The following is an 11,502-nucleotide window of genomic DNA, read 5'->3' as shown; positions in this document are numbered from 1 at the left end:
ATGACTTGGTCCCACCTCTGTTGAATACTAATCCAATGCGAGTGTTTTTGTCCAGAACTTCTGAACATTTACCCGCTGGAGCCGCAGGTTTGCAGAGCTTATCCATCTATCTTTGGGGTGAAGGCGGGACACACTCTGGACAGATCGCCGGCTTTCAATACTCGCTCACTCCCTCGCCAGACAAGGAGCCGCTGTGTGGTGCGGAGGCTGCTGGCTCACGCCTCACCGAGACATTAAGAAAAACGAAAAAAGGTCTCCTAATTTTGTTTTTTCTCCGTCTGGTTAATACAAGACAGTGAACGTTCAAGCTCAGCCACAGAGACACAGAAACACAGGGGAAGCGGCTGTCATACAGACACAGCCCCCTGTATCTGGAAAATCATTCAATAATATTCATATAAACTCAAACATGGAGACATGTTTGGATATATATCCAAGGTCACCTTCCTTATAGCGATCATCCTAAATGCATTATCTGGTAGCTCCTCCCACATGCGGAACACATTTTTTTGAAAGGCGACATTCAGCGAATTCGTCACGCGATGATAGAGGGGCGGGGTACAGGAGTTCGTTGCGGAAATCGTGTTCGGTGTGAATGCACCATTATAAATACGAAACTTTTGTTTGTTTAGGTGTATTTTTTTTTTAAATGCTGGGTTAGCCTAACACAGTTAAATGAATGTCACTATTTGGTCTGATTTTGCTTTTTCCTTTAAATAATTTCTAAATTTGCTCTTGCATAAATTCATATTTGCTTAGCACAAATAGGAAAAGATACTCAGATTTTGAAAGTTAGAGAGTTACTTCTCTCCAAAAATGATCTTATTTTGAAAGTCCTCTGGAGGTTTCCAGGATTGTTGGGAAACATTCACATTTCTCTGTCGTAGATCCAGTGTAGCAACTGCCAGTTTGTTTGGTGCTTCAAGTGCCATGCGCCGTGGCACGACGGAATCAAATGCAGAGACTACAGGAAAGGAGACAAGCTGCTACGGAGCTGGGCAAGCGTCATCGAACACGGGCAGAGAAACGCTCAGAAGTGTCCACAATGCAAGGTACGAGCGGGATGCAAGGAGGACGGGATGAGCGGTGAAGCACTGAGGGCCGTGCATCCACAGCTGTTGAAAATACTGCAGCAAAGATGAAATCGTTCCTGTCGGCAGACAGTGTGGCATCACTGTGACTATTATAAAACCAGGCTGCTTTTATTTTACGCTCTAATTACTCCAAAGTTGATCAGCACGGAGCCTAATCTGATTGCCACATCGCCAAAGGAAGACATAAATTAAGACCATTGCAGGTTTATGGGAAATCGGTTCTATCTGCTGCTGTTATTTTTGTGCCTCGCGTCTTCATTTCTGCTCTGCAAGAATGAAGAGAGGATTGTGTTTGACTGTGAAAAGGGTAAATTGGTGTCATGCTGGAAAAGATGACAGTAAAGATCCCTTAGTCATGCTTTTTGACTGTTGAGAAAAAGCTTTTTATTCAACTGCTCAGCGGTTTTCAGAAATTAGACGATTTATGTATTCAAATCAAAAAGTCTTTGACAGCCGTTTTATTGAGTTTTGCTTCAATTTCCAATGAGTGAACAGATCAAAGACTGCAGTGGAGTAAAACGAAAGCTAATACGTCTTTTATTTCATTTTAGATTCATATTCAGCGAACGGAGGGCTGTGATCACATGACTTGCGCCCAGTGTAATACTAACTTCTGCTATCGCTGTGGAGAACGCTACCGGCACCTCAGGTCTGATCCAGCCCCCGACTCTCCCTTTGTCCTTTTATATCCTCCTGATGTCACTTTTTACTCTACCTCGGTAGGTTTTTTGGCAACCATGCATCAAATCTCAGCGTGTTTGGGTGCAAGTATCGCTACCTGCCCGATAAACCTCACCTGAGGCGACTAATTAGAGGATCTGTCTGTGGTAAGTTTCTGCAGGATCATTTTGTACCACTTATTTTCATGTTTACATCAAGTGTCCCGCAGGATCTTAAAAAGTTAAAATTAAATAAGGCCTTAAAAAGCATTTAAAAAGTCTTAAATTTTGATATCTTGGTCTTAAAAATTGTGCAGTTTAAAACTTTTTCTGCTTAACTTTTCAGATCTAAAGTTTTATTTTTTAAGTACAATTTTGTAAGTAAAGCACATTTTTTTTATTTTTTATTCATTTGATTTAATTTAGTAACAACTCATAACATTGAAATAATACTTAATAAACCTAAAACAGTTAATAAATGAAAGGAGCAGAAAGAAGAAAACTTTTATTATCTTCCCCTATTGCTAAATCAACAAAATTAAATCACAAATTATCAAACAAGGAAAATTAAAATGGTCTTTTACCTAAATATTAAGGACGTATAAACAAAAATACATAAACAGATGTCTACACAAACCCTCATTTAATTATTTTTAGCTACACTAGGTCCAGTGGCATTCACTACATAAGTTTAATGAAGTTATTTTTCTACATATTATCTTTGCATCTCCCTCTTAATAACTCTTTTAAAGGCAGCAATTGTTCAACATCACACTGGATGCCAAGATGAGAAGCTAGTTGTGACCAGAGCTAAAAGACAGCTGGTACAGTCCCGGTACTGTATACGGGGATATCAGGGGTGTCAAAGTCGATCACACAGGGGGCCAAAATTCAAAACACACCTTAGGTCGCGGGCCGAACAGGATAGACATTTATTCAACACTAAAATGACATTTTTTAAAGCTTTAAAATCGTAACTTTTTAACATAATTATGAACTAGATATATAGCATTACCAGCGATGATGCTAGTGTGAATGCTGTAAGATGAATTTGGCTGCTGAAGATGCTAGTGTTGATAGCTGAAAACGCTGAAGTTGATAGCCTGTTGAAATATTAGCTAAATGCAAAATTAGCCTAAAAAACTAAAAAAAAAAAAACTTATGTTAGCCAAAATAGCTAGCATGTAGCTGAAAAAATAGCTAAACTTCAAAATAGCGTTAAATCTGATAAAAGCCAAAATTAGCCAAAACAGCTAGCATGTAAATATATTAGCCAAACTCCAAAACAGCCTAAAAAGACTAAAAAAGAAAAGCCAAAATTAGCCAAAACAGCTAGCATGTAGCTGAAATATTAGCTAAACTCCAAAATAGCGTATATAGAATAGTGAATAGTATCTAGATCCGGCCCCCGGGCCTTCACATGTGGGGTATAAGATCTAGCGGCGGTACACACGTCTGTGTGTCCGGTACATGCTGCTGAAACGTTTATGATTCCTGTCACATAGTGTGAGTATCTGCTGAATTGTAGGGAAAACAAACATTTTCCTGCTTTTGAATTGCACCAAAGCTGCATTATTTCCTCTGATTCCATCATCCGTGACTATTGCAGCTTTTAGCTGAGGATTATATGTGTGTATCCAAGTGTGAAATAGTGGTAGAAACAGCAGCAGGATAGTCCTTGAGCTGTTTATGTTTTAGATAAAATCAAAAATAAGAATGATAATAAGAACTCACAACCTATTCCAAAGCTCTCCACATGCAGTTAGTGTTAAGCGATTGTTTTCATTTACTAATATCTGCACTTGTTAGCATATTGGTTGACCAGCCATCTGATGGACTTTGACTTATCAATAATCCCAGGAACCGCGTTTCATGTGATCGGATTTTCTCAACAGTGATTTTAAATGTAAAATGTTTCTTTAACGCTTCATCAAATCCATGTTAAAGTTAACAACAGATAAACTACCTGGAGGGATTTTATCCTTCTACTTTAGAGGGGATTTAGTTTCATGAACTAACCATAACTCTCTGATTCAAAACATTACCTTTCTTTAGGCAGGCTTTGTTAACTCGTGCCAAGTTGTTGTCTTGGTGCGTGACCCATTTTCTGCAGAGATTTGGAGCAGATCTCTGCAGAACTTTATTTTTAGAAATGATCGTTTGTCATCCGCTGACTTAAATGTAAGTTTCGACTTGCAGTATCCTCAGTGAAACAACAGAATGAGATGTTATCAGAACATTTCCATACGGTGACCGCATTACGTCAACTAAAAACATGGTGTACCACAACTACAATGACACTTTTGTTGTTACTTCCATCATTTAGTTCAGCCAACAGCTTTTTGTTGCATTCCATATATATATATATTATGTTAAAAAGTTCTAAAGATCAACTATTGTCATTAAATTTACTTAGTAAAACATTGAGATCAATACTGTTTGATCACAACACTAAAGTGTGATTAGTGTGATATATTTGTTAATCAATTGACAGCCTTAATTAAGAATAAATTTACTAAATATACAGTTTTTGTGTAAATGTCATTCTGTGATTATTTATTATTAAATACTGTAATTTAAAAAAAATAAGCGTGATTAATCTCAATTAATGAATTTATTCATTTATTTCTACCAGGTTTCCAATAATTAGTTAATTTTTTTAATCGATTAACTGAATTTAATGAGTGGTCCCGTCTCCTTCTGGTTCTCCTCGTGAAGTTCCACTTGGTTAATAACTTTGCCTGACTTGTTGTTCTCTCTGTTTCCACCCACAGCCACTAAGGTCCTGATAGCTCCAGTGGTCATTCTTCTGGTCATTGTTCTTGGAGCTCTTGCGCTGGTGATAGGTAACATACCTGCATACAAAAAACACACAAACACAAATAGAAACCAACACACTATGGTTGTAGTCTCTCTTTTAGACTTCCTGTGATTTATCTAAACACAGATGGAGATCTCTAGGTACCAGACTACATTTGCCTCCCCATCATCCAGCTGGACTCACATGCTCTCTGATGCAATTACCGTGAGCTAGTGAAGCCTCAGTAAACTGCAATTAGAGTTCATTTCTTTCCTGTGTTTGGCACTGATATGTTGAGATGGAGAGTGGTGCTGCCGTATTTCCAATCTTTCCTTTTTCAGATCAGTTTTACGTATTCCTAATCCCTCTGGATTTTACTGTCCGATAATGTGGATTTAAATTAAATTATTGTTTTTGTAATCCATTCCCTATGTTTTTTTTTTTAACGCATATTTAGGTTTGGTTGCTTTTCCTGTCTACTACGTGTGCAAGAGAAAGAAGAAGCAGCGCACTCGAGGCTCTGGACGCTGGATCTGACCTCCTCTCCTCCCAGATGACCGCCACATCTCCTCAGGGAAAGACGTTTCCAGCCTGAGACGGGAGGAAACTCTGAGAGAAAAGCCAACACTGGCAGTTTGCTTCGGAGGAACATAAGTAAAAAGAGGCTGCACATTTACAATATTTATACTGCATGGGACACTATACTAGAAGGAGCGGAATGTCGGCATGCTGGAAGTGGAAGCAGAAAGGAACTTTTTAAATTTGGTTACATAGTGAAAAGGGACTTTGCCCCTAAAAACTTCCTCTGAACTGCACCGGGGTGTCCACTCTTTTGTGATATACATTTATCAATAGTGCAAAATGTGAATGTTCTGCTCCCTGAGAGAACTAACAGTCACCAAACTCTCCTGGAGTGATGGGTAATTGAGTTCACGAGGGTGGGTGGAATTTCTGGCCTTCAGGTGCCTGACCTGAACGAAAAGGCTTTTCTGTTTTGCATATAGTGTTTGTGCCACCAAAAAGAAAAAGGAAAACAAATGTTTTCATCAAATTTTGGTGAAGGTCCCAGCCAGAAAGTCCAGGTGGGCCCATATGGTTCAAACTGGGCAGAAAATGTGGCACAGATTGGTTTGTCCACAGTTTCTGTGGTGGCCCTATCTGTTCCCACATTAGCTTCAGTGGGCACTCAGGGTAGGCTTGCTACGCTAGCTGGTGGACAGAGGAGCTCGCTACAGTGAAGCTCACTAGCTTGATACAACGGAGCTAGCTTGCTCGATTAACTGGAGCTTGCTAGCTCGTTAAAGCAGAACTCGCTAGCTTGATACAGTGGGGCTCGCAAGCTCAAGACAGCAGAGCTTGCTAGCTTGATACACAAGAGTTCACTAGCTTGATTATCTGGGGCTCGTTAGCTTGATACAGCAGAGCTGCAAGCTCAATACCCTAGAGCTCGCTAGCTTGAAACAGCAAAGCTTGCTAGCTTGATATAATGGAACTCGCTAGCTTGATGTACCAGAGCTAGCTAGTGTGATACAGCAGAGCTTGCTAGCTTGATACAGCAGAGTTCGCTAGCTTTCTACCGTGGACTTTGCTAGCTTGCTACAGCGGAGTTCGCTACAGCAGATCTTGCTAGCTTAATACAGTGGAGCTTGCTTGCATGCTACGCCGTCCACCAGGAGGCTGGCTAGCGTAGCGAGCCGACCCACCTAAGCTAACGTGGAAAAACACCGGTGTGGACACCACAGAAACTGTTGACATAGCCATTTGGGGCCCACATTTTCTCCCCTCTTTTAAACCATATGGGGCCCACTTGGCCTCACTGGCTGGGATCAGAGTTCTCATATTTTATTTTTTTTTTCAAGCAGAAGGTCTTCTTTTGTTGTGGGAAAAATTTCCACTGCGTTTCCAGTCACACGCTGGGGTGTGAGGTTCTGACCTGGTTCTCAAATTCTTGCCAGAAGGCTGAAAACTGATTGGGCGTGTGCCCCCAACTCCCAGCTTTAATCCACTGGTATTTCTACATGATATGTTCATTTCAGAAGCTGATTTATTTTTTTAGCTCTTCTTTTTTTCCGTGTTCGCTCAAGCTGTCTGTTTAGAGGAGCTGATGGTGTTAGCACCACTCCTGCTTTTTGCACATCATCTAGTGCTGCAGAAACTGACGATGAATCAGATATGTGGAATGTAGAATTACTGGCGAACTCGGGTGAACCCCGCCTTTGCCCTGAAGTAGCTGGGATTGACTCCAGCTACCCCGTGATCCTGCACAGGACTAAGCGGGTATAGAGTATGGATGGAATGTAGAATGTTTTTAGAGAAATATACCTAGTAGTTTAAAAAAAAATTAAAAAAGGCCTGCTTTCATCAACAATAGCTTTTTTTTCTGTGATAAGTTAAACTCAAATGGCCATTTCAAGACCAGCTTGCACTAAAATACTATTTTTTTGCAGTTTCATTGATTTTAAAATGGATGCAGAGTTTGCTTTTAAAGGGTAACCAAACAGGGAATTTGGAGGCTGACTCCATTCTTCTTCTGAATAATGCCAAAAAGGGGGCGGGGCTAGTGGAGCCAGACTGAGCGACGGAGGTGTGGCTTGGATCTATGATTGACAGATTAGCTTTATAAAACATTAACACCAGAAGGCGCACTTCTTGCACTATTTACAGCTTTGTTTTTAGAGATAATAAAAATGTAAAAATACCACAACATTCATTTCAAAGGTTTGATTTGACCCATGTTTTGTGAAAAGAGCTAGCCCGATTTTTTTCATGCTAATGCTAACAACCAATCGTTACAGAATCAAAGATGGGCGGGGCTTTTATACTGGAGCTGCAAAGCATGATGAAATGAAACTTGTGGGACTTACACCAGTTGACCAATCACAGAATTCAACTGTAATGTGTCATTTCAACCTGTAGGGGGCAGCACATAGGTGTTTTTTTTCATGAATGAACCCTTTGACTGCCTGCTCGACCAAATGGCCGCAAACATTTAGAAAGCATGTTTTTAAAAATATCCACTGTGTATATTACTCCCCAAGGTACGGAGCCTCATTGAAGGAAAATTAACTGAAGTAAAAAAAAAAAAATTGGGAAAAAAAATTCTAAAAATTGTAGTAAAAAAACAGACTGAGGTGCAACAGATAGTAAGTGGTGCGCACCCGTTATTATTTTTTTGATTTTTTTTAACCCTCTTTTTCCAGTTACTATCTGATATGCACCAGCTACTAACCAGAACATCCTTTTTTCCTAAAAATTGAAGTTAAAAAAATCTGGATTGTAACTGATGTGCACCTGTTAGTAACAAGATTTTTTTTCTTTTTTAACTTCAAGTTTTAGGGAAAAAATATTTCCAGTTACTATTTGATGTGCACCCGTTAAAAACAAGTATTTTTGTTTTTAACTTCAATATTTAGAGAAAAAAAAATCCAGTTATTATTTCGTGCACACTCGTTACTAACCAGAATTTATTTTTTATTGAAATTAAAAAAATATATAAAAAATTCTGTATGGTAATGGGTACGCAGTAGATATAACTGATGTGCACCAGTTAGTAACTAGAACTTTTTTTTTCTTTTTTCAACTCAAGCTTTAGGAAAAAAATATTTCCAGTTGCTATCTGGTGTGCACCCGTTAAAAACTAGAATTTTTGTTTTTAACTTCAATATTTGGAGAAAAAAAAATCCAGTTATTATCTGGTGCGCACTCGTTACTAACCAGAATTTATTTTTTATTGAAATTAAAAAAATATATAAAAAATTCTGTATGGTAATGGGTACGCAGTAGATATAACTGATGTGCACCAGTTAGTAACTAGAACTTTTTTTTTCTTTTTTCAACTCAAGCTTTAGGAAAAAAATATTTCCAGTTGCTATCTGGTGTGCACCCGTTAAAAACTAGAATTTTTGTTTTTAACTTCAATATTTAGAGAAAAAAAAATCCAGTTATTATCTGGTGCGCACTCGTTACTAACCAGAATTTTTTTTTTTTTTTATTGAAGTAAAAAAATATATATATATAAAAAATTCTGGATGGTAATGGGTACGCAGTAGATAGTAACTGATGTGCACCAGTTAGTAACTATATTTTTATTTTTTTCAATTTCTTTTTTTTTATTTTTTTTCAATTTGATGTCTCTTTAGGGGCTCCGTACCAAGGGAATAAAAAGCAGAAAAAAACTTTTTTTTGTTGTTGGGTAGTTAAAAGGTCAAACAAGTTTATTTTTTTTTACTTTTAAAAAATTTGGCAACAACCAACAGACATCGCTTTTAAAGCCCCATTTATAGAAGTCAACAGCCATAAAAGTTGATTTAGTGTTTGGTTACACTTTAACAGCAGGTGCATACGAGAGGTCTTCCTTCTGGGTTTCTCTCCGTCGTCTTTCCTCTTTTCATGTCTGCTCAGACCGACTCCGTTACAAGTGGAGCTCGAGAGTCAATGATGAAAATTCATAAACCCCGGCTCCCAAAGCGACGCTAAAAAAGACTGAATTCTCTGGAGCTTCTGATATGCAAAACAAACCCAAGCTGCCAGGTTCTCAGATCAGCCACAGAATTTTTGAATGCTGATCGGATTTAACATGGAGTAATCTGTCTTTTGTTTGAGCCTTCCCTCAATGAGGAGTTTCTGAAGAGCCAAAATGTGCTTAAGCACAATATTTCTGCAGCGAGGAGTCAGTTTGAAGGATGAGGACTAATGAAGATTGGCAGCGTTGAGCAGGTGCCTCTAAATTTCCAGTAGCTGGAACACATTTCATAGCTGAAGGATTAGGAACCTGAAGGGTTTATGCATACTTCCGTTTAGCAGTGGAACCATTTGTTAGGCTTTATTTCGAGGATCTAAAACATTTCCTGCATCTGAGAGTCAATAAATACAGGACACATTACTGTTACAGTCACTGTTAAGGTCCCAACTCTGGGTTTAACCCACTCTCAGGGAGTTTGTGTTCCGTTTAAAACAGAGTTCTCCATCTTACATATGCTGTGCCAAAGAACTCACAGAGCAGAACTGCAGATTCAGAAACATTTTGCCTGCAGCTGCCTAGCAACTGCATTGAATTCAGGCAGCCGGAGCTCTGTCGTGTCAAAAGAGATCAAAATGTTTCAGAGTTGCCAACACCGTCTGTGTTTTCCGGCGTGACTCAGCTGGGTCGTGAATGCTGCACTGAGGCCAGGGATTAAACGTGGGACTCAAAAGCTTTAAAAAAATGGTTTTAGGGAAACTGAATGTCTAAGTTATACTCTGAAAACAATTCTGAAATGTATACGATTGGTTATATAGACCTATTGAGCTACTGAATTTTTATTTTATAAACGTGCAATTTATGTGGTAAAAGAAGTCTTTGTAGCATCATTTTACTTTTTCTAATCATTTTATTAAATTACCTTTATGCCCACTCTTAAACTCACTGTTTAATTGATTATCCTTTATCCAGATTTTTTAAGGAAGTCCGTCTTGATAACAAGCATGAGGACTTTTATTTTGGAGATTTTTAGGGTGCCCTTTGCCCACATTTTTCAGCTTCATTTTATAGCTTTAGAACTGTGCCTTAAGTGCAACCGCAGGTATGTTTTTTGCAGCTTTTCATGAAGAAGACTAGGATTCTATCACCGCTTGACCTTCACTTCATGCATTTAACAAAAAAAAAAAAATGACAAGAAAGTGTGTAAATCCTCCTAAAAACTGCATGTAACTATTGACACTGTAAAATCAGGACTCTTGAAAAAAATTCACAATGTTCCAGTCCAGAGTGTATCCCAAATATGCTTGTAATTTTGCACATGTGTAACTGTTGTGTCACTTTATTTTGGTTCCTACTAGCCACATTTGCACTGGTTCCACCCTTAGATGCACACTTTAAGACCAGGAGCCTCTGTTTAAACAAACATGTCTGACTTACAGCAACACTGGACATTTATTTTTGCCGAAACGACCCAAAGATTGGTTTTGGTATCACTATCAGGATAGCCTGTGCTCTCGACACACATTGTTTCACAGTGACATGTTTGTGCAAACACGCACCACTTACTTTCCAGGTACCTCCTTGCAGAGAAATGGAATAAAGCTTGGTTAGTAACCTCCTTGTTTGTACGTGTTCCATCACCTGCTGCGGCTCCCGCGGGGGAACCCGCTCGCATTACGAAGACTCACAACAGCGGGCGCAAACACTGCTGGAGAATAAACTGAAACGATGCCAACGTACCAGTATCTGTGTCTGCCTGGTGCCTTTGAATGTGTGCGTTAGACAGGCCTGCTGTTACAGCAACATTTTCTGTTGTGTGTTTTTGATCAGTAGGGGTCACAAGTGTACCGTTGGAGGCAAAATCCCAGGAGCTTTGCTCTTTTTAGCATGGATCTTTTCTATGTATTTACTTATTCATAGTTTTTATAGAAGCATTTTTTAAAATTTAAAATAGAATAAATTTAGTTTTTTTTTTTTTTTTCAAAAGCACATTTCTTTTATACAAATCGTACAAACCAAAGATTACAAACAAATAAAACAAAAATAATTTAACAATTATTCATCCTTACAACAAAAAGTCTTCCTTAATTCATAGTATAAACAATAACTAAAACTACACAAATAAAATCCTTTTAAATATAAGAAGTTTATTTAAAAATAAATTTGGGGGCGGGGTAAAATAAATAATGTACTTTCAAGTTTGAATTTCATAATTTTTTTTTGCTCAGATTGTTTATTTTTATGTTTTTGTTGATATTCTCTAATTGTAAAATCATGTTTCCTCTTTTTTATGTGCATTTAAAGTATAAAAACGTTTTAAATTTCCTATTTTAATTGGAGAAAAATAGAATACATTAAGAATTTCATTTTTTTCAACCTATTTTCAAAAGGACATTTTTTATACAAATCATACAAACCTTGAATTCAAAACACAAACAAAAATCAGTAAACAAACTTGCATCCTGACTTCTAACAGTCTTCAATTCATAG

At 38.1% G+C, this 11,502-nt stretch overlaps 1 protein-coding gene across 1 annotated transcript in view; it reads left to right on the top strand.

Moving 5' to 3' along the window:
• Window positions 1-6,656, top strand: part of rnf217 (ring finger protein 217) — a 15,693-nt gene extending 9,037 nt beyond the window's left edge. Inside the window, exons 3-7 of the mRNA XM_024291299.2 lie at window positions 888-1,052; window positions 1,646-1,743; window positions 1,818-1,921; window positions 4,528-4,599; window positions 5,011-6,656. Coding sequence (XP_024147067.1) covers window positions 888-1,052; window positions 1,646-1,743; window positions 1,818-1,921; window positions 4,528-4,599; window positions 5,011-5,090 — 519 coding nt within the window. The 3' untranslated portion in view covers window positions 5,091-6,656. The remainder of the gene's footprint in view (window positions 1-887; window positions 1,053-1,645; window positions 1,744-1,817; window positions 1,922-4,527; window positions 4,600-5,010) is intronic.
• The last annotated feature ends 4,846 nt before the right edge of the window (window positions 6,657-11,502 follow it).

The sequence above is a fragment of the Oryzias melastigma genome, linkage group LG24, assembly GCF_002922805.2.
Source record: "Oryzias melastigma strain HK-1 linkage group LG24, ASM292280v2, whole genome shotgun sequence".
In the NCBI taxonomy this organism is placed as follows: Eukaryota; Metazoa; Chordata; class Actinopteri; order Beloniformes; family Adrianichthyidae; genus Oryzias; species Oryzias melastigma.
The sequence above is the reverse complement of the archived record's forward strand: the minus strand, read 5'-3'. Positions and strand labels throughout refer to the sequence as shown.